The 22,870-nt window shown below is 45.1% G+C and overlaps 6 protein-coding genes across 6 annotated transcripts; 2 read left to right on the top strand and 4 right to left on the bottom strand.

The window, feature by feature from the left end:
- Window positions 1–1,115: 1,115 nt before the first annotated feature.
- On the bottom strand, window positions 1,116–2,723 carry L199_008260 (uncharacterized protein; the record flags this gene model as incomplete). The annotated part of the gene is made up of 1 exon (XM_064893942.1): window positions 1,116–2,723. The coding sequence occupies one exon, from the start codon at window positions 2,721–2,723 to the stop codon at window positions 1,116–1,118; it is 1,608 nt and encodes a 535-aa protein (XP_064750014.1).
- Window positions 2,724–3,487: 764 nt separating this feature from the next.
- L199_008259 (uncharacterized protein) lies at window positions 3,488–4,465 on the bottom strand (the record flags this gene model as incomplete). The annotated part of the gene is made up of 4 exons (XM_064893941.1): window positions 3,488–3,561; window positions 3,656–4,017; window positions 4,183–4,297; window positions 4,381–4,465. 4 exons carry the CDS (start codon window positions 4,463–4,465, stop codon window positions 3,488–3,490), a joined length of 636 nt encoding a protein of 211 aa, XP_064750013.1.
- A 440-nt stretch (window positions 4,466–4,905) lies between these two features.
- Window positions 4,906–12,104, top strand: L199_008258 (uncharacterized protein; the record flags this gene model as incomplete). Its single annotated transcript, XM_064893940.1, has 19 exons — window positions 4,906–5,653; window positions 5,740–6,308; window positions 6,384–7,195; window positions 7,250–8,436; window positions 8,493–8,521; window positions 8,587–8,701; window positions 8,763–9,098; window positions 9,190–9,388; window positions 9,462–9,608; window positions 9,677–9,809; window positions 9,881–10,124; window positions 10,200–10,327; window positions 10,386–10,436; window positions 10,487–10,588; window positions 10,644–10,823; window positions 10,890–11,047; window positions 11,109–11,240; window positions 11,318–11,766; window positions 11,824–12,104. 19 exons carry the CDS (start codon window positions 4,906–4,908, stop codon window positions 12,102–12,104), a joined length of 6,000 nt encoding a protein of 1,999 aa, XP_064750012.1.
- A 263-nt stretch (window positions 12,105–12,367) lies between these two features.
- On the bottom strand, window positions 12,368–15,690 carry L199_008257 (uncharacterized protein; the record flags this gene model as incomplete). The annotated part of the gene is made up of 6 exons (XM_064893939.1): window positions 12,368–12,664; window positions 12,747–13,095; window positions 13,268–13,519; window positions 13,612–14,528; window positions 14,631–15,407; window positions 15,466–15,690. The coding sequence occupies 6 exons, from the start codon at window positions 15,688–15,690 to the stop codon at window positions 12,368–12,370; spliced, it is 2,817 nt and encodes a 938-aa protein (XP_064750011.1).
- Window positions 15,691–16,310: 620 nt separating this feature from the next.
- On the top strand, window positions 16,311–17,341 carry L199_008256 (phosphoadenosine phosphosulfate reductase; the record flags this gene model as incomplete). Its single annotated transcript, XM_064893938.1, has 4 exons — window positions 16,311–16,459; window positions 16,524–16,596; window positions 16,688–17,058; window positions 17,128–17,341. The coding sequence occupies 4 exons, from the start codon at window positions 16,311–16,313 to the stop codon at window positions 17,339–17,341; spliced, it is 807 nt and encodes a 268-aa protein (XP_064750010.1).
- Window positions 17,342–17,904: 563 nt separating this feature from the next.
- Window positions 17,905–19,690, bottom strand: L199_008255 (isocitrate lyase; the record flags this gene model as incomplete). The annotated part of the gene is made up of 5 exons (XM_064893937.1): window positions 17,905–18,185; window positions 18,258–18,784; window positions 18,863–19,200; window positions 19,287–19,357; window positions 19,432–19,690. 5 exons carry the CDS (start codon window positions 19,688–19,690, stop codon window positions 17,905–17,907), a joined length of 1,476 nt encoding a protein of 491 aa, XP_064750009.1.
- Between the last annotated feature and the right edge of the window lie 3,180 nt (window positions 19,691–22,870).

Below are 22,870 nucleotides of genomic sequence, written 5' to 3'. Positions count from 1 at the left end.
GTCAAATTGTCCGAAGTCCGAGGCAGGTCAATGATCTCATCATGGACCGTGGTCTCCCCGTCATTCGACTCGATATGTAAATCTACCCCGTAAGATTTGAAGGTCCTGATCCGATTTTTCTCGTCTTTGCTAGCTCAACAACATACAAGTGCGATATTGCCGGCAAACGCAGAATACCTCTATTCAATCAAATGTAAGTTTCATACAGTGGATACAACCCTCCTCAATAATCCAAAAGGAGAGATCTCGTCCATGAGGCGAGTTCCTAAGTCTGTTCCCCATCTCTCACATTCCCTTTGAAATGAACTGATTTAGTCGACGTTTCCAAGTGGGGAATCAGAGTGTATGTGATGACATTGTCGGGCTCTTTGTCCAAAAGGCTGAAAGTCTCAGCATAGGTCTCCTTCACCCATCGTTTGTCTTGAAGCTCTTGATTGGCCTTTCGCATCCAGCCCAGCGGACTGATATCTTGGGAAAGAAGCTCCAGATTCTCCGCGTACAGTTTGTTCACATCAGCCCGCATTTGCCATAAGCTGGTAGAGAGGCTGGTTCGTTTTCCGCCAGGAGGTATCCCCTTCGATGATTGACTAACTCGAAGTTACCACCTCTATCGAAGCCTTCGTCCGCGACATACAAATAATGAGATGGGATTTTTTTGCTTGAGACTGTCTGTTAGATCGATCTGGTGAAATGTGATGTACGAGTAGCTGATAAACACAGAGATAACAATGGTCAGTGGCGAAACCGGTGTACTCGTTCTGGTCTATCCTAATATACCTTCATGCACGATTGGCCATGCAGTATACTTCTCAAAGACACCTGATGTCAGGCTTCTGCTTTCTTTGCGGTCGTTTCTAGTTACGTCCCGTCCCCTGCTAGATCCTTTCGGCTCTTAGAATTACTTGGGTTGATGATGTACGAGCGACTTGCGAGGAAAGAAGACAACCAGATCGTACGACATATACACAACAAGCACCCAGCGAAGGCTTGAAAAGATACAAATTGATGGGGCTTGATAACGACTTCTGGCTAGATCGTGCCATTTCATACGTTATACGTGATCTACAACATGTGATGTACCTTTCGTAAAGTCCAGCTTTGTTGTCCATGCTATCTTACCCTGATAAATTATGTATAAATTGACTGTACGGTTGAAATCCCATTTCATTCTCTGTTCTTCTAGTGTCCTGAGGTGATAAGGATTGTAGTTGTCCCTGACCATCATTCGGTTTCACAGCAATGGTGACAGGATAACATGCACATCCTGATTCGCCGATTCCATGCCCATCTATACCTCTTGTATTCCTCTCTTCAACTGACAGTAATCCACTGGTCGAAGTGATGAACGTGACATTATCATTCCAAAATTCATCTTGGATGACCAACGATCCTAACGTATGACCTGGATCGGAATTCTTGACTTGATCCATCAATCTTTCCTGTACGTCTATCTCGGATTCATCATTCTCGAATTTGATTCCCAGACCTGTACCGATAAACTTGTATTTTATATCTAAACCTTTTGAGATTGTTTCCAACAATATCGAGCGTATACTATTCACACGAGATAACAATGTATCCATTCCTCCATCTAAGGCACTCGTAGTTGTAACACTAGGTTGGACGAAATGATATTCTACTTTCTTCGCATTGGGTACGAAAGGTAATGATTCCAAGGTCACCTCATGCCATGTGAATTTTGATATTTTCCAATTGGATGTTAATGTTTCACCTAAGAGTTGTTTGGAATGAGAGAAAACGAATTCCTGAGGTATATGAACCGAGGTGACTAGGCTCATACCTCTTGTTGCGTAATAGTGGGATAGATTCCGGAGGGATCCTGATATTACCAACTCGAATCCATCGTCATCATGAGGTATTTTATCGTTCTCGATACCCAAGGATGATGATCCAGTTGAGTCCAGACCTAAATTAGAAGTTTCCAGAGCTTGATCTGACATGAATAACGATCTGTCCTTTGCACGTTTCAGCCCTAGCCTCGGCATAGCATTCGGCAAAGCTTTGATGAAGTCGTGTTCGTGTATCCTTTGATATTGGTTCAGGATACCCCTCGAGCTGATGTGCCTCCATTGAGAAGAAGAATACAGAACTTGTGGATGCAGTATCAACTTCCTTACCCCTCCGAATAATACCCCTTGATGTCGATCTTGAGTGGAATTGACGATGTGTAAGAACGTCTGCGCGGTTGTTGTGTTCGGTATATCATTGATGACTAGTACCCTAATCAGTTCGAACGCATTTCGTTTACGACTTTCAGTCGTTAGATTTGGTTCTACTTCCGGACGAGGTGTTCTCTCCTTTTGACTATGATCAGACGAAGTTGTTGAATCGGAGTTCCTCTTATTCTTCTTGGCATCATCTTCACTCTCTTTCCTACTGTGTTTGCTTATACTTTCTAACAACTCCTTTGGAGGCTTAAAGACGAAACTGCCAGGCCCTTCCTTAGGTCTGGTAATTACGAATCCCCATAGGAACTTCTCCCAATTCAATTTATCCAGTTCTACCTTCCTGTACAGATAACGTATGACTATTTTGTATATCTCCGAATTGAGTAAACATAATTTGGCTAAGACAGATGGCGACTGGTCGTATGAGAGTAGTAACAGGAATACTTCGAATGGGAGATGAGGCATTGAGCGGATGTAGGGTTTGATAGGGGAGCGATTGTGTCGAGGAGCAGAAGATGATTTGAGGAACGACATGGTATAAGAGATTGAGCTGTTTCGTGAGTGCTATTGTGCGTGCGTTTGGGACAAGAGAATGGTCTATTGGAATATATTAATGAGTCGGTATGTAGGTGTGATATGTATGTCATGTGTCTGTACGGATGTCTCAGAAGATAAGGAATGTTGTAGATGTCGATGATGGTGATTGATGTTGACCGAATAACGCGGACAAGTCAAAGATGCTAAATATGCTATGCTATATAGACCCTGGCCTTGTTGATCTTCTCACGGAACGGATGTTCCGAGCGACTAGTTCAGTCTCGTTTCAGATCATCAACAAACGTGCTTGCTTATTGTACACGGCCCTTGGTGTTGTCCCGTTTCGGACAGCTGAGGAATCAAAGCGGTGCACCTCAGAGACATCAGATATCGAGTATCAAGGTTATCCTTATCTCGGATGATGTCATCCCCAACTACTGGTGACATCCTGTCATCACAAAGCCGTTGGAATATTGCCACTGCTGTCACCATGGATAGCAAGTATTCAGTCGAAAATGAACGGCCACATTCATACCGTAGGATTATTATAAATGGAAAACATATATTGAGGAGATGTACCGAAACTTCTAGACCGCTTCAACCATATACGTGTATTCCCTCGAAATTCACTTTTCTCTCCCTTCCGAGGCACCCTTCTTCGAGCCGTCTATACGAGTCACTCGAGATTGACATATACATTTACGTGTGATGATTATACTTGGATGTTGGTAACGGTAAATATGAGATTTTAGGCAGACGACTTAGTGAGTTTTAGCTGGAGGTGGACCGGCAGGAGGTTGGTAGTTTGTATTGGTAGCACCGGTGTTTTGAGGGCCTGCAAAGGTAAATATCAGCCTATACTCTGAGCAGCAAGATATGCCGATGGAGTCACTTCTCTCCTCTCGTGGAGCAGAAAACGCTGGACTCACTCGTAGCGACCTCATATCCTGGTGGGGCGTTTGCACCATTAGCGGCTTGAGCCTGCTCCCTCTCTAGCCTCTCAGCTTCTCTGGCTTGCTCCCACTCGTACCCATGCTCATGCTCATTCTCGTTCGAGTTCCTGGCTTGGTACTGTCCTGCCATCGAAGGTTGATAAGCTTGAGCCGGAGCCGTAGGGTTGTTTCCGTAAGGGTTGCCATTATAGTTTGAATCACCATAATACGACTGACCTTGACCCCATTGTCCTTGTGGAGGAGGTGGGTTGTTGACATATGGGTTTTGAGCGTTCTGGTCATTGTTGTTGTAAGGAAGAGCGGGGGGTCGGTATTTTGAAAACTGGTTCTTCAGTTGTCTAAAGAACCGAAAACGCAAGTCAGCATCGAGCACATGTTGCAGCACCGAAAATGCCTTCTGCCCATTAGCGTCTCCCCAAGCCCTTTGAGCACTAATTGAAGTGTTACAACCTCGGAAACGGTCCGTATAGCTTCCTCGTTTGACTGAAAGCTTGTTCACTCACTTTCTACGCCAATAACCGCAAAGACTGAAAAGCAATATCACGGCGGCCGCTATACCAAGCCCAATACCGAGTCTTGCACCCCATGATAGTCCTCCGTTACAGTAATATCGTCTTCCTGTGACGTTCAATGTCAAAATTAGCGATGAGATGTGACCTGATGATCGGAAATCGCCACCAGAAGGAAACGGTCGAACTCACCGTAACCGTCATAACAGATGGCTGCGCTGACGTCCCTCGCAGCGAGTAGCAGTATAGCTGATAGTATGGATATGCTTGACAACATGTTGACTTTGTTTGTTGGATGCTGATGATGAAGGGAGGTGATGATTTGAAAGATGGGACGAGATGATGTTTTTACAGTATGACTTGTCTAGTGGGGCTATGCCAAGGTTGTGAGAGTGATGATGCCAAGGAATCGTAGTGTGAATTTGCTTAATCGGATCATATGTTATTACTCGTGCTACGTCATACCCATTTATTCTTCTTACCACCCAGTCCGAGCGGTGTTCGCCGCTGTCGGAATGGACCACACCCACCTCCACTTGTCGATCGAAAACATCAACACAAGTGTCACCTCAGTCTTACTCGTATATCCGTAGCATTGACCTGCTGAAACTTATTCGCATTTACTCGCCTCGGCTCGGTGCAGACACGCAATCATCGCCCATCAACATGTACTCTTCAGATTTGTCTCGCTAACGTTATCCATAACACCTGCCCAAGATGCCCTTCGATCCCGGCGGACCCTCCTCATTCTCCTCGCCATACCCGCATCCGACACAGTCACAAGCGCCTGCCGAGCCGGTGTTGAAACTACGTATCACCCACATCACATCGACTCTATCATCGCCTCTGCCATCTCTGAGAGAGCTTTATGTCCCATCGAGATTCTCCACGGCAATACCACCTGGCAACTTACCTGAAAAGTTACCCGTCTTGAGGATATTCGGTACTACCCCATCGCTCCAGAAGATCTGTGCGAATATACACCTATGTTACCCCTACTTTTACGTCCCCTTCCCTATGGAATCGACCTCCTCTTCTTCTTCAGCTAGTGGAGGAGGGTCAGACCCATTGAGACCAGAGAGGGTTATTAAGATATGTCAGAGATTCGCGGTATCGCTCAACCACGCTATATGTATAGCTTCAAGGCAGAATCCACAGACGTCCAGCAAATATGGAGGAGGGGTCGATCCGAAACATCTACACGTCGTATCTGTCATGCTGGTCAAGGGGATCCCATTTTACGGATATCATATTGGTTATTCATACTTTCTCAAAGTGTCTTTGGCGAATCCTGGTAAACTGTATACCGCGTTGGAACAGCTGAGAAAGCCGATTGTTCTGGGTAGGACATGGCAACCACATGAAGCACATATGAATCATGTACTGCAGTTCATGTGTGATTTCGATCTGTATGGCTGTGGGTGGTTGGAAGTGGGAGGTGGGAAATTTAGGGAACCATTACCTGGTAGGTAGTATGTGTGCTCAGAAGACAAGAGCCTGCATTCCCTTTCTGCCCGGAACATCGCTGATATGTGAACATACTATCCGCAGAGGGCGATCCATACGACTCCCCACCGTCATCACCTCACGGACCACCCGAAATCTTCGACTCATTATCCGTCCCAGAGTCCATGCTATATGACATTGGCCTATCTCCATCAAAAGATACGTTTACTCCACTGGAAATTGATATCTTACCTCATCATATACTGAATCGGAATAGACTGAAACCCAGAAATTTACACCACGACTTCGTCGAACTGTTACTTCAGCCTTTAGATCCCAATGAAAAGCTCGTTCCGGCAGTCGCAGAATTATGGGAAGATGAGCGACGTCGAAGATCCCTCAAAGGTTTGAGCCTGGGTAGCGACGCTATGATGCCTGGCTCAGGAGGTATGGGAGGTAGATCAATGAAAGAATTGGGATACAAAGATCCAAATCATTCACAAGAAGAAGAGGAAAATACGGGTGGGAGTTGGAAGATATCAAAGGAATTGTGGGATTTTATTCAACAAAGAATGCAAGATGAACGAACGAGGAAGGGAGGGAAATTGAATTTTCAAGGGTTTTCAAACGAGATCATCAATGGGAAAAGCGGTGAAAAACGGAATTATGATCGGGTGAGTAAAAATCACGTAGTTTGATCAGCTGACTATCCTGCCATTAATCTGACACAAACTGATCAATTGTTGTAGTGGATCATGACTACCTTTCAGGCTGTTTCAGCTCATTGGCCTCGACCACCCCGTCCCCCAAAATCGACTCAGAAGTCTAGACGATCTGCGAAGTCTTATCAAACTTCATCGCAGGTTGACGGTCTATCGTCCCCCGCTCAAGCATCCATCGCTCTTACTTCCTCACCTAGAGCACAGCCACCTTCTTCCCCAACGGAAGCAGAGATCCCTATTGTGAATCTCAAGGGAGAGAATGTTTTTGTCGACAATGGCGGAGAGAAAGGTGAGCCGAATGGGATCCAGGGAGACCCACCCGATGAAGCAGAGGAAGAAGGAGAGGAGAACCCTTTCGAGGTATTTGCCATGACTCAAGCATCGCAACACGCTCCTGTGGATTTAGACGTTAATGCTAGGATGATATCACGAAATGCTTCTGACCTCGACGCTCAGGATGAGAATCGAGAAGTTGATGATTATCCGGACGAAGAAAATGATAATGCGAAACGGCATGCGGAAGATGTAAAACATCATGCCGAAGAGGGTCTAAAGTTTCGTGCCACTCAAATGCCACGAAGAGTCGCAAAGGAGGAGAACAAAGATGATGATGAGATGTATGATGACGAAGAGTTGGACGAGCTATTCCGTCAAACGGTAGCAGCTGGTTTTGGTAGTAATCAAAGCACTCCCCGTAAGAACAGGTTTCAGGCCGGATCTGTCACTCCGAGTTCCAGGGCTAGTACGAGCGGCAGCTATCAGTCCAGTGGGGGAATGTATGATAGAAGGGTAGAAAGACAGAGGAGAATGATGGAACAGGCTGGTTTAGGTGATCTTGAGTGAGTAAAGTGATCCCTGACCCGGTACTCAGATGACAACGTCACACCCGACAGTACGATTGTCGATCGATCTTCCATGTCGCTTTCGTCACCTCAAAACCCATGGGATAATCGGCCGGTGACACCCAGCAAACCCAAAACTCCTGTCAGTGAAAAGCCTACTCCAACGACACTCATGCGAAATCTTTTCGCCAAACCTGGTCGATCGTCTGTCTCGCCGCTAAACACCCCAACCAAGAAGATTACCGCGTTGCCATTTGATTCACCGAATGCTATAATGCTACCGCCATTGCGGCGGACGGTAGGGGATATATCATCATCACCTTCGTCGTCTCCACCAGAGGCGGAATTGGAGCTGGAAAAAGTATCAAACCTGCAACACGACGTAATCGAGAAGCTAGGCATAAGTCAAGAAGATCTGCAAGATGCCAAAGATGAGCTGAAGGAGATCCAAGCGGAATTACCAGAACAGGATGTGGTCGATGCTTTCTTCCGTCCGAATCAGAAAACACCCACTTCCGTCCCGACTCGCTCTACAGCTAGTTCCAATGGTAATGACAAGGTACAATTCCTCACGCCTACACTCAAAGGCACGAAGAGACCGTTCACGCCGACGTTTAAAAACGACGATGAGAAGGAGGAAACTACTCCCGGTGCTACTTTCGTACCATCCTCAGCTATACGAAATCCTAATCTACCCAGTACGAGAAAGAAGGTCAGATTGGCTTCTCCACCACCTGCGATTGCTTCTCAACAACCTTTGATACGTTCTATTCCTACTCCCACACCGAAATCAACGGGTAGCACCGATCTCAGCCACTCCTCTCAGCCCACTACGAATTCAGACTCGACCACTACACGTATTATCCAGCACCAATATTCCAAGAATGCATGGCAGTTCCACTTACCTCCACCTACCAGGTCTGAAATTGAGAACACAATGGAAACCAACGGTGTTCCCTCTGCGATATATCAGCAGCCGTACTATTCCAATCCAGTCGATGTTCCTTCTCGAGCGAAGTTGTTCGCTGGTAGGATGTTCACTCTGAAGGGGAACTCAGTCAGAGATTTGCAAGACTTCGAGAATTCTTTCGACGATCCACTGAAAAGTAGGAAATGGTTGAGGGGCAAGAAGGGGAAGCATGGCTGGAAGTTGGGCTGGGAGTATTCAATCCCCCCTCCAAACAATCGGGAAGTCAGAACGTGGTGTGAGAAAGAAGATAATGCCAGAAAAGCCGAGAGTGAGTTACTTACGCATCATGCTGCAGATCTACTGTAAGCTAATGACTGTGTTCAGTCGAGAGCCTTAAAAACCTCACTTCTCAGGTGGGTACGCAGCTCGAACTTCTGCTGAAGGGATTAGCTCCATATAGGGCTGATAATTTTTATAGCTTGAAAAACCAACGCAGAAAAGTAAATACGGCTTCAAGTTTTCGCAGAAGCGCAAAACCAAAGAATCGGAGAGAGAACAGCAGAACATGTCTGTACTAGCTCTCGAGGTTTTTGGTGAGCTGACCAGACTTGTACGCGGATTGTACATTCCCATCAGCTAATAACAACCTCACAGCACAATCACGACATCAGCTCTTGCCTGATCCGGAGAAAGATCCCATAACTGCTGTATTCTACTGTTATCAGAATGACGATCCGACTTTACCTGATAATACCGTACATAAAGGATATCATACTGGATATCTATGCTTGAAATCTCCTACGATGGATGAATCAAGATTGAGGACGTTGAATAAGGATAATATTCCTTGTGACATCTTTGATAGTGAACTGGACCTGATCAACCATATCATCGATATAACCAAATCTTGGGATCCGGATGTGTTGGCGGGATGGGAACTGCATAATTCGTCCTGGGGATATTTGGTCAGCAGAGCTAATGAAGAGTTTTGTGAGTCATTGTATCATATTTGTTTGATCAGCTCCCTGTACAGCCTATTTGGTATGACATGTTACCGCTGACATTTTGATCTTCTTTCCAGCTATCGACTTGATGGACCAACTCTCACGTGTCGTCTCGGGACATTCAGGTCCCAAGAAAGATGGTTACTCGGCTCATCATACATCGACATTCAAGGTTTCTGGTCGACATATATTGAATATATGGAGAATATGTAGATCAGAAGTCAACCTGAATCAATATACTTTTGAGAATGTGGTTTTCCATCTACTCCATCAGAGGTATGTTGCATCTACGAGCTGTCGTACAAAGCAGCAACCTGGATGTCGTTGACGACGATTTTACTCCTATCAGAATTCCTCACTATTCGCCTGCGAACCTTACTGCTCTTTGGAGGAGTAAGACCCCCGAGCACACCTATCGAGTGTTGAAGTACTTTTTCCAGAGAGTTGTAATTTATATGGAGATCGTCGACGCTGCGGAGATCATCACCAAGAATGCGTGAGTCATCTCGGCAAATGGCACAGGTTGGCCGTGGAGTCAAGCTGATATGTGCAAGTGACTCTCAGCGAGTTCGCTCGAGTGTTTGGAGTAGATTTTGCATCTGTCATGTTCAGAGGATCACAATACAAGGTCGAATCGTTCATGTTCAGAATCGCTAAGCCTGAGAGTTTTGTGCTAGTCTCGCCTTCCAAAGAGCAGGTGAGTGTGCTACACCAAGAATCTGATAAGTTGCTCGTATGGTAAATCTGACCTAATCAATCGTTGTTTAGGTCGGACTACAAAATGCCCCTTTCGCTGTTCCACTCATCGCCGAGCCTGAGTCGAAATACTATACCCATCCGATCCTGGTGTTGGATTTCCAGTCATTATATCCGTCAATCATGATAGCGTATAATATCTGCTTTTCGACCTGTTTAGGCAGAGTGGAGAAATTTAAAGGGACGAATAAATTTGGGTTTACGGAGTTGAAGGTCGCTGATGGGTTGTTGGAGCTGCTGAAGGATTATCTTACCGGTGAGTCGATGTCTTTACTGTCTGACGCTCCGACATCAGGAGGGATGAGCTAAATATCAAACTCACTTCATCCAGTCACTCCAAATGGAATGATCTTTGTGAAACCCGCCGTCCGAAAGAGTCTCTTAGCCAAGATGTTGGGCGAGATACTAGATACTCGAGTGATGGTGAAACATGCTATGAAAGGAGCAAGGGGTGACAAGGTGAGGCATATGGATCTGCCCACTTCGAGTATCACAGCGGCTGATGTGATTTGAATAGTCTCTTACATCTCTGTTGAATGCCAGACAGCTGGGTCTCAAGCTCATGGCCGTGAGTATCTCCTCCAACATCGTCAGTTCCCTCACTGACTCACTTTTCAGAACGTCACGTATGGCTACACCAGTGCTACCTACTCCGGTAGGATGCCATGTATCGAAGTAGCGGATTCTATCGTGCAAACGGGAAGAGAAACTCTAGAAAAGGTCAGCTTATGTTACATCCCGTTTGACACCCGAAGCTGGGCTGACAAATTCATAGGCTCAAGAACTGATCCATTCTCGACCTGATTGGGATGCCCAAGTCGTCTACGGTGATACCGATTCCCTTTTCGTGGCTTTACCTGGACGTACGAAAGACCAAGCGTTCAAGATCGGTAACGACATCGCAGATGCTGTGACGGCTATGAACCCGAAGCCTGTGAAATTGAAATTCGAGAAGGTCAGTTGATGAACCTCGTTGCAAATCATCTATGATCTCAGCTGAATGTTCGTGCTATGCTCGTAGGTCTACATGGGATCAGTGTTGATGGCCAAAAAACGATATGTTGGATTTAAATACGAACATCCGGATGAAACCGAACCCACCTTCGATGCGAAAGGTATCGAGACTATCAGGAGAGATGGGTTTCCTGCGCAACAAAAGATCGAAGAAGTCTGTCTCAAGTGAGTTGTGCTGGAGCTGTCTCGAGAAATTTACGCAGACTGATTGTTGCACCGTGTTTAGGTTGTTGTTCCGAACCCAGGACCTATCCCAGATCAAAGATTTTTGTCGGCAGGAATGGACAAAGATCTTACAAAATAGAGTATCCATACAGGATTTCATTGTTGCCAAGGAAGTAAGGCTGGGATCGTATTCGTAAGTTCGAATTCTGTCATATATTTGCGAGCTTTCAATGCTCCATTTTGCTGATGATGATGATGATGATTACACAGTGAGAAAGGCGTTCCACCACCGGGAGCAGCTGTGGCTTATCGACGAATCCTCAAAGATCCTCGAGATGAGCCCCAATACGGAGAAAGGGTCCCGTATATCATCTCCAATGCGGATGGTCGAAGATTGATCGAAAGGGCCAGAATGCCCGAGGAGCTTCTGGTCAATCGATCTCTATCGATAGATTCTGAATATTATATTCGGAACCTGCTCATCCCGCCCTTATCTAGGATATTCAACTTGGTCGGAGCAGACGTGGAGAAGTGGTTTGAGACGATGCCTCGGACTAAGCGGGTATCGAAGTATGAGAATCAGATGGACCAAGCGACTCGAGCGACAGGGAGGGGGAGGGGAAGGGGTCGGGGTAAAGCGAGAGGTAGAGGTGGGATGAGGATTGACTCTCATTTCAAGTCTAGTCACTGTATAGTCTGTGGAGTAGATTCGTCTTCGGGTAAGTCCACATGATCCATCCAACAACATCTGAAACTGACTTTGATCATTCATTCAGCACTCTGTATGGAATGTCAATCCGATCCGTCAACTACCACCCATGCGTTACTATCCCGTACTCAGCTTGCCTCTCGGAAACTTTTGGATTTACAGAAAGTCTGCGCGTCGTGCTCTTCTACTCCTCCCGGAGAGAAAATTCTGTGTGATTCGATAGATTGTCCGATAACTTACGCGAGGATAGGAGCAGAGAGGGATGTAGAGGATTTAGAGGAAGTGGCGGAGTTGTTGAAGGAGTTGAATATGGAAGGGGAGGAGGATGTGACATCTACTTTTGAATGAGTTTGCCGTGACGTACTTAACCTGGAATCAGTTTGCTTGGATATATTATACACTGCATTCGTCTTATACCTACCAGTCTTGTTGATATTTTGTTGATCAATCCATACGTTGTATACTATGAATATGTTGGTGAAAGATGAGACAGACTGGGTACTATTCAGCAAGTGCAAGTGCGGTCCGAGAGCTATACTGTGCATTCACATTTTGCGCATCTACACCTAACATTCTATTCCTTCATGCAATCCTTCTGAAAATTCAACCACCTACAGCTCAACATGCTTTGGTGGATCTGGCCCTTTATCCGTCGGAGCAGCTTTCGAGATAGACGTCTTACCCAACTTATTGCCCGTCTCTTGAGTGACATCCTCCAGTTCAGGTCCTTTGTCGGTCGGTTTGGCCAATGTGATTGAGGTGGTAGGGATAGCCTCGCTATGTGTCGACTCAACTACCTCCGGTCCATGATCTGTTGGGCTGGCTAGTGTCGTCGAAGTGGTGGCGGAGGAAGATGAAGAAGAAGGCCGAGGTCGACGGGGTGGTTTCTTGTTGATCAGTCGGAGGACCTGTAATTTCGAATGGATAGGCATTAGTCCTGAAGTTAAGGTAACTCCCGAAGTAGGAATGAGCATAGCTAGGCTGACTCACAGTCATCTGTAACTTTTTACCCCTCTCATCCAGATCCCCAGCCATGATAACCGGATCCTTGGTCTTATCATCTTCAATCTTCACTTGGTCTTTCATCAACCCGTCTATCCACTGCTCATTCTCTTTCATCTGATCTTCCACGTCCTTCAACTCTTCTTCAGTATATTTAGGTGGTATAGCAGGATTTTCATCTGTAGCCGACCCAGCAGCTTTCAGAGCTTCCGTATTATTCTTACGAGCTTCACTGAGGAAAGAGCGAGAGGCGAACATTGCTTGTTGGAAGGCTTCGAGAGCTTTGGGTCGGTGGAGGTATTCTTTGTATCGTTTGAGGATGGGTAGTTCGAGGGATCTGACGGGAGGTAATAACGTAGTTAGTACCGTTTCGTATCAGAAAGGCATCAATGATCAAGAGTAGAGGGGGGGGTGAAATGGTTCATTGGATGGTCTCTCCTTTATTATCAACGCTCTTCTCATGGACCACTTGAAGGGATTGACGTTGATTTGCAGAAAAGCCCACTCACTCCAAATCCGACCTCTTCCCTTTCAAAGTCTTCTCATCAGCCGTCTCGGCATGATCACCCAACCATTCCATCGTCTTATCCACCAGATCTCTGATCTTATCTCTCTCAGCTTGGGTGGCATATTCATGCAAGGCCTTGATATCTGAATCGGGACTAAGTAGACCTGATAATCGGTATAAATACCCTTCGAGGAGGTTACGTGCTTCCTCACGAGCGAATTTGGCGGATTCGTAGGCTGCGATTGATTGGAGTCTGGCCGAAAAGAAAAAATTAAGGTCATCAGCAACCGAAGCACTTTCTCGCCAAGAATCAACCAGTCTAAGTTAATAGGCAGTTACACTTACCTAGCTTGGGTCGTCCTCTTCTCTTCACCTGTCATGGGTCTGAGACCGATATGTTTCTCTTTAAATCTCAAAGCTATCTTTTGCTTTTTAGACTTTGTCTTGGCATCCTTCGTCTGATCCTGTACCTCATCATCCTCCGTGGTATTGTCCTCTGACGGGGTGTCATCCTTCTTACCGCCGAATAATCCTTTCAAAGCACCAGCCACTCCGCCTTCCTTGTCTTCAGGTTCGGTGACGTTGGAAGTGAGAACGGCGTTGGCGACTGACAGATATCCCCTGGGATCGAGTCTCAACGTAACTTGAATGACAGGTTGAGGAGTTGTTAAATTCTTCAACGATTTTTGAATGTCGTTGATCGTCAACGCTAAGATAGGTTTAGTCTGAGCTTGATCATTCTCCACTTTCGTTGTCGATTGTCCAGGTGATGCAGGATGAGTGGATTGTGAGAATTCTAAGGTTACCTCATCTTCACCTTTGGCAGGTACAGGTAAAGTCAAGATTTTCCTTTCACCTAGTTTAGTTCCTTTCTCAAAGATGACTTCGCCGTCTTTGCCATCCTTGATGATGTCGTAGAAGGATCTTTCCGTGACGTTGAGGTTTTTCATCTTGAATTGTCTGCTCAGTGCTGCACCGTAATAAGCCGCACCTAACACAGCAGCTTCGTCGGTATTTACATTTTGAGCGATCAGATCGTCTTTACCACCTAACACGGATTTCAAGGTGTTTTGAACTAGAGGCACCCTGGTGTTACCCCCGAATAAGATGACAGAGTTGATGTCGTTGAGGGACAGCTCAGCGGAAGTGAGAGCTGAGGTGACGGGATGGGAAAACAAGGGAATGGATGATTCGAGAGACGATTCGAGGGAAGCTCGCGAGATCTTTGATCGATAGTCGACGTCGTTGTAGAGTGATTCGATCTGAGTGTGAGATTTATTAGGTCAGTTGTGATGAAAAGGGATGTGGATGATGACTTCGATGATTTGTCATATATTGCGTTGGTCAAACCTCATCACACTCACAGCTACGTTGGCCTCTTGGTTAGCACTCAAGATGTGTTTCACTCTATTTGCTTCTCTTGCCAATTTCGCCAAAGCCTTCTTATCATTCTTAACACCTTTCTGACCGCTCTTCTTGATGAAATCCTCAACTAATAGATCTTGGATAGAAACATCCAGCAATACTCCACCCACTTGTTCATATCCCGTACCGAGAACTTCGATGTGTGTGGTGTTTATGGGAGTTTTCGATTTAGGTGTAGGTAGATAACTGGTTTGATAAAAAGCCAAGACTGTAGCTGTTGTTGATAATGCACCCGAGTCATATATGACATGATATTCCTTTGATCCCTCACCAGTCTCGAGGTTGTAATCTGGGAATGTCCTAGTCATGGCGTAATTCAATGCTACACCGGTACCTTCCCCTATCATCGCTAAACAACTTAACCCTTGTAGTTCCAATGCATCTTTATACGCCTTGCGCTGATAATGATCCCACCATGCTGGAACGGTCACTATCACCTGGTTTATCGATTCGGCGGTTGATCCAGCTGGTAAGAGGGTTTCGGCGAGATGTCGGAAATACGATATTTGATGAGCTAACAAGGCAGTAGGTGTCCAAAATTGGTCGGGGGAAGAGGCGCAGGGGGAGATGTGGGATGGTGCAGAAGGATGAGGGAAGATGAGCACACCGTCGTCTGTGAGTGATGGTTGATTAGGATGAAGGGGAAGTTGAAGTTGAGAAGTGGATCCGAGAAGGGGTTTGACATATGGGAAATGAGTGTCGGGGAAACGTGTGGCCTAAGCAAGCGACAAAGGTCAGTAGTGGATGTGCATGATAGGGATTCATACTACTCACAGCCATCTTAGCCTCTGCTCCAAAAACCCTATCATCCCTCTTCCATCCTACCACACTCGATATCTTTCTCTTACTATCTTTGTCCAGCACCACATCGAATGGTACACCGGGTTTGATCAATGATAATTTCGTAAATTCCGCTCCGTAATCTATCGCCAGGACCGCCGCCTGTATAGCTGGGGCTAGCAGCAGTAGCAGGAGGGAGAATATATGCGATGGACGCATGACGAACGCTCCGTTCTACTTTCCTATATCGGATTTGGTGAGCTGTCTGAGATTAGGGTGAGAGTATTGACGGATATCAAACGAGTCGCTCAGAATGTGGTGAGCATGAGGGTGATTGACACGTTGATGGTGTGACCAGAGGAAACCAAGACTTGTCGCTGTTGGTCTCGTTATTTCTAAGCTGTTCTTTGATATTCTTGACTTTTTATCACCCAACATTCAATCCAGCGTGGAGGTGATCGTTTCGTGTCTCCTCCACGTCAATAGTTTATGCTGGGTTTACCGAGATATCCAGAACACGTGGTGAGCACATGTTCCCTCATGTGACGTAATCAGATACCAGTAATTCCCAAATCTGCACCATCACATCACCTCTTCCGGATGGAATGGATTTATCTGGAATTGCACTCGTCGTAAAAAAGTTGAGACTTGGTTATTTTGTTGCACCAAATCAAAGTGATTATTCAGCATGCATCAACATCATCTCAACATCATCTCAACATATAAATACTGACAAAGGGATCATATACGACCCACCAGAAATATATGTAGACTAACGAAATACGAATCATACCTTTCAATCATCTCACTATAACCACAACCACTACACTATTTTGACAATGACGAATAGCGAAATCCTCACACCCCAATATACTCCCGAGGATATCGAAAAGTTCAACCTTGAATTGGAGAACAAATCACCTCAGGATATACTGAGATGGGCTATTGATAATCTGGATGGATTGTATCAGACCACTGCTTTTGGCTTGTGAGTAGATGTCAGACGGCAAATAGAGAAGATTAGGTTGCTGATCAGGTTGGCATTCATGTAGGACCGGTACAGCCGCTTTGGATATGTTATCGAAGATATCACAGGAGAGGGAAGAGATCCATCTTGTGCCATTGGTGGGTACTCATGATTTTGTTCATATAACAATGTCAGCTGAACATGGACATACAACGGACATACAACTGACATGTTTCGCGACACTTGTAGATATTTATTGATACCCTCCACCACTTCCCCGAAACTCTCCAACTCTCCCAAACAGCCTCTGAAAACTATCTCGCCGAGTTGCACACCTACAAACCCCAGGGTGCAGACACCGCCGAAGAGTTCGCTGGAAAATACGGCGAGAAGTTATGGGAAACCGACGAGGCGAGTTATGATTACCTCGTCAAGGTCGAACCTGCCGCTAGGGCGTATCAGGAGTTGGGCGTGAGGGCGGTGATCACTGGACGAAGGAGGTCTCAGGGGTCGGATAGAGCGAATTTGAAAGTTCTAGAAGTGGATGAGAGGGGTTTGATCAAGGTAAATCCGTTGATAAGTTGGGGGTATAAAGAAGTGAAAGATTACGTGGATAAAGAGTCAGTATCATCATTTGGTGGGCTCATCATATTATGAGACTAAATGACTAATGCTTGTTATGGTACTAGGAACGTCCCCTACAACCCATTGCTGGACCAGGGATATAGGTCGATAGGTGATGTTCATTCCACCGCACCTCCCGATCCTAACGCCATTAACAACGACGCAGGAGAGAGAAGCGGTAGATGGCAAGGGAAGTCCAAGACGGAATGCGGATTACACACCAATTATTTCGAGATGAAAAAGAAGTTCGAGGAGAAAGCTAAGAATGGTGGGCAGTGAGATGAGCCAATGACCGTCTTGTATAGATCTATCCGCGGACATGCATGCATGATATTTCGTATGTATTCTCGTTTCGGTCAATCATACGGAATCTGATAGGACAATACACCCGATTCACCGTTTGAAAACTTACGATGCAGTCCGATAAATTTTTTCGGACGCTGTCAAATGCTTATACCATCTTCCTTGGGGAACAGCAACTGTCCTTACCTAACATGAATATCATTACGGTTGCTGGTCTACAAAAGGTATGCTATGATGGCTACTCGACGTGTTGAGCTACTACTCGGCACACCAGTGACTACTCGATGTGTCGACACCTATCCGACGTGATATTTACTCCACGTGATATTTATTGGACGTATTGATATCTATTCAACTACCAAACATCTACTCATCGTGGTCAGTCCCTGCAGCAGACTACACACCATCCTCCTTTATCCACCGTACAGAATAAGGTGTCACCTTTTTTACCGGTTGACTCACAGTTGACTCGAGCCAATGCCAATGCCAAGACCACAGACCACATGTACATCTATATCGACATCTATGTATGTATAAATCTATAACCCCTCGCCAATAGCATCCGCAGCGTCATCCGCCAATTTACCCATGACTTTCCACCACCATTCTGGACTTGTCCCATCGGCCGCAGCCGCATGTCTTGCAGCAGGTCGAGACACCTGAGACAGATAACCGTACAGTCCATGTTCTTTGATAGATTTCATAGCTGTTTGAGAACCTAATCCAACTGTTGTCAATCCGGCTATAGGTAAGAAGAGCCACACGTATCCTAAGGAAGATAATTGGGAAGGTATATTTTTGACTTGTTCATCTGCTGAACCTGCGAATAGCCAATCAACTCTCTTTACTCTGATAAGTATAAATGAATGATCCGAAAGATTTACAAACCCACCATCATCTGGGAATCCACCTGTTACATTATAAGCCATCCATTTACCTTCATGTACCTCCTGAACACCTTTGGCAAACGCTTCTGCCCTATCCGGATTGTATCCGTGCGCACAGGCCCATACGACATCAGAGATATTGGCAGCTACGTTGGCTCTGCTCACAGCAGCTTGAACACCACCTTTGAAAGCGTACCATCCCTCGGAAGTTCGGGGACTCTCATAGTTCCAGTAAAAAGAAGAAACGAGCTTTTGAGCTATCAAAAGTGCTTCAGATACGTTCATTTTTGAAGTTTCTTCTTTGAATTGATCAAATAGATCCGGATAGGATGATTGGAAATGATCATCCAGAGTAGATAATTTAGCTTCTCTCTTCCATTCTTCCCTTGCTGAATTTCCTTCGGTATGGATGAAATGCTGTTTCAGAGGGACCGTAGCACCCAGGATGAAAGGTCGATCTCGGTGGTCGATAGTCGATGTGATGTGGGTGGCTGTCTGGGCATCAGTTCGAGCAATTGAAATTACTTCGGATCTGATCAGTCGTACAGCCCAATACAATATCTTATCAGCTAAGCTTGACTTTGGTATGCCGTAAGGGTGTTTACCTTACCCCATTATATCCAGTTGTAATTTCGCAGCTACCAATCTCCTCAAATATTCACCGGTAGGTACCAAAACACTTGATAATCCATCTTTACCATCATGTCTTTTAACTCCCGAAACCAAATCATCCAAATGAAATCCCGATACACCACTTTGGACGAATAGTTTAACCAATTTCATGATTGCTGTATGTTGACCATGACCTGAATCTGCATCTGCGATGATAGGTAACAAAGGTATTTCCTCTTTACCCGTCTTATTTACTCTAGCCGTACGTGAGTGAAGGAGCTGGGATCGATAGATGGTTGCTACTTTCTTTGGAACGGTGTCGTATGTGTAATCTGCCTAATCAATATAGTCCATTGCGGAACATCATCAATTACTCGTACATTGTAATAGACGATAGACAGTTTAGGATGTTAGACACTTACAAGATCAGGTCCAGGATCATCCGTCGCTGTATCTGTATTAGCTGACATCCCACCGGATACATATAACGTTTCTATTCATATGAGGCCAGCCCGAACAACACTTATCAGCTACCTATACTTATGATAGTCCAGACGAGGAACTCACCAAAACCAACTTCGGCCATGATCTGCGCAGTGACAGGATCGATCACGCTAGTAGTCAGATTGACGGATTTGTCTTTCTGTACTCTCTCGAAGATACTTCTGAGCTTGAGGGCCATAGCGTTTGAATGGTGATTCTCTGGAAACACATCTCGGAGTGATGCGACTGTGTCGGCTGAATAAGGTCTCTTGATACCTGTTTGAGAAGGGGTTGACCACCATTCTTCGATTGAGGTGGGTGAGAGCCATGAGTCTTCTGACATTCTGTGTGGATAGAGTGTAGTGTATGATGTGTTAGTGATGTATATAAGAACACATGAAAGGGTATGTCAGGTGACAACATCGATAAGGAATGAAGGATCTAGATCAAGAAGTCGACTAAGTAGTTGAGTAAAGTGGTCGGATGTGTGTTCGCCCTCACGGTTATAGTCGTTAAGCGCGGCTACTTCCGAAGATGATATTCACATTCCGCACTCGTATGCTTAAATGTCTTACGTCAGATAGGTGTGAGCAGAGAGTATCGATAAGCTTGCCTTCCATATGGATTCAGCTCTTTACACATTCACACCTGTTATATATATGATTGTCACACTCGTCACTGATGGCTTCCTTCATGGGCCAGTGCTAATGCCGGCTACTCTACTCACTTCGGAGATTTATCTTCAAGCCAAAATGAGGTTATTCGCGTCCGTGCCGAGGTGGGAACTTTAAACCTACATTCCATGTTCAGATAAGGATGAGTGTAGCCTTGCTGAGCAACAGTACGCGAGTATCAACGAGATAGAGACTGAATATTGGGAAGAGTGATCGAGCCACAAGCAGCTAGAGTCTAAACTTTACACCTTATCTATCTAACTTTCGCAACTAACCAAGCCTTGTGCCTGTCGAAGCCATGTGCCAGAAGATAACTTTCTCATGCCTTGCTCAAGTGTCATTTTCACCTATCTTCAGATTGCCTGGTCTTGTCAAATTGTTCAAGTGCTGACTTATCAAAGCATGCGTCATCTGGGATTGTAAGCGAACGGAAGTAATGTCGATATTGTCTATACATCTGCGATCGCCTTGAACGAGACCGTGATCGTGATCACCATCTTCACGACAAGCGATACGGTGCCCATATGATCATGAGCTTCAGCGTCATCGAAGTGATCCAGCAAGTATTGTAAGTGGCTTCTTCGCTTACATAACTCGTGGTAGTTGAGCAAGGAGGTATCTGAGCAAGTAACAAGAGCATACAGTAGCGGGTATGGTGAAAAGAAGGATAAGATCTCACGTACTCACGTACTGTATAATATGGTATGACTGCGGGGTGAGCACCTCTATACAGTTGTGTATAAAAAACGTGAACCGACGATATCCCGAGACACAATGAACAAAGTTGAGTTGTCCAAGTACTGGGAATCTTTCGAAGTGTCCGGAAGAGGATATCGTCAGTGGCTTTTATGGGCTTGTAGGCTTTCCGTTCCCGCTCTTTCACGTGCGCAGTGCCATAGTTAACGTAAAAACTCTCTGCTTATCACTCAAATCACTCTATATGTCTCGGCAAAACTGGTGCTCTGAACAGGCTTTGGCCTTGTGCAAGTCACTTAGGTACGATGAAGTTCCTTTGAATCTCTCCTCCGTTAGTTAGGTCGACAGAATTGTGTGCATCCGCACGTCGAAATCATGTAATATTACATACAATACCAGAGGAATCATCATACGCCGTGATATATGAAAATGCCAATTCCGATCTCAAACCTCTCGTACAGCTTATGATTGTACATACACCGATTGACAGGGTTCAGTACTTGCTTTACCGTAGTCTTGTAGTGTGAATTTGGATTTCCCTTGTTACCCGCAATCACACCCACAGGTATAAACGGGAGATCCAAAAGACTGTCATAGCCCAAAGCCCTTACTACCAGTTAACAACTGCTACCCTGAGAAAGATGCAGTTTTTCTGCAGCGCCATCGTACCCACGCAGATGATCTGAGTTTTGTTTGAATTTTGGGTTTTTAGATTTTCAGGTTTTCTCAGGAACGATGCCTGATGATGTGTCGGTAACTGTAACAACTTGCTATGAGAAAGTAGATTCGTTCATAGATTATCGTGCAGTTTACGATGTTATAAAGATAAATAAAGATGTGAATGCTTTATATAGAATTATGGTAGAGAATCACTCTTCACTCGAATACTTCGACATCCACGTTCGTCTCTTCGATGTGTAGAAATCTGAATTGAATTGACTTGTCCAATTTGGGAAAAGATACACAACAAGGATAATTGTCTCACTCGGAAACGCAGCTAGGAAGTAGAATATCAATAGACTTCCTTGGCCTTGCCTAGGACAAAGAACAGCCAGTCAAAATCAGATCAAATCGTGCAAGTCAATTCAAGTTACCATTTCAATCTCAACTGAGATCATACAACATACCATATCAATCAAATTCTTTCATCTCGATCATTCCTGCTCGTGGAGATAGGAAAGGGAGCTTATTTAGGCTGGTTTGTCTGTCGATCAGACATATTACGGCTCTGAATCACACCATATTATACCATTCATTCATTATTTGAATATATCAAGGTACAAACACATTGAAAGAAACTCAATATCTTGAAGGATTCGTACCTTGCCTACTCACTCGTTGGTTAGTGGATAGTAAAGTTTTACCCGTCAAATTTGAATAGGTGAGTTCTCCATCATCTATTCAAGCTTATTCCTCAAATCCTTCGATTATGCTCCGCATCCCTCTCATCCATCTTCAAATGGAAATATGAACGGGAGATCAGATAGATAAGCCAAACATAGAAGTTACTCTCGATTATTTTGTATGTTTGATGTAGAATGTTTGAGGCTTTCTATTCTCTTAGGAGGCTTTTACATCTTCTTGTTTATTGTTGATCAAATCAGTATGACTAGGACTAATCAAGTTACTTGATATATATAGGATAGACGTTGTCTCTTTGTCTCTGTCATCACCGACACCTCAACAGCAACCTGGAGGAGCGACTATCATACATTCACGACGAGCTATATACTTGATTATGGCTGGACCTTTTCAACTTATCGGATACAAAACGAAAACCATAGAGATATACGTTCAAATCCTGAAATGAACACCGCACGGACCGTTGTCATGGTAAGTTCTGTATTCGTTTTCCTAAATTTACTTCCGTACCATTTTGTCACTTCTATTTCCTTCTTTTCCTTGTCGCTTGGAGGAGGGTGTTTTACATGAAAATGAGATCCGGCCATCAAACTATGGTCACCCTCAGTCGAACGGATCGGAAGCGATATCTACCATGATTATCAAATTAAGGATCAAATCGAATGTACCGCCGGGGAGTCGGGTCAGTACAAGTAGGATATGAAACGTTTTTAGTTCGCAAAGATGGTCAAAGCGTTGTTATCATCCCATCAAACACACACGACCGACCAAAAGTCCTTATCTCTTACTCG

This window comes from Kwoniella botswanensis, chromosome 3 (genome assembly GCF_036426115.1).
Source record: "Kwoniella botswanensis chromosome 3, complete sequence".
NCBI lineage: Eukaryota > Fungi > Basidiomycota > Tremellomycetes > Tremellales > Cryptococcaceae > Kwoniella > Kwoniella botswanensis.
This window is presented reverse-complemented; position numbering and strand designations above follow the sequence as displayed.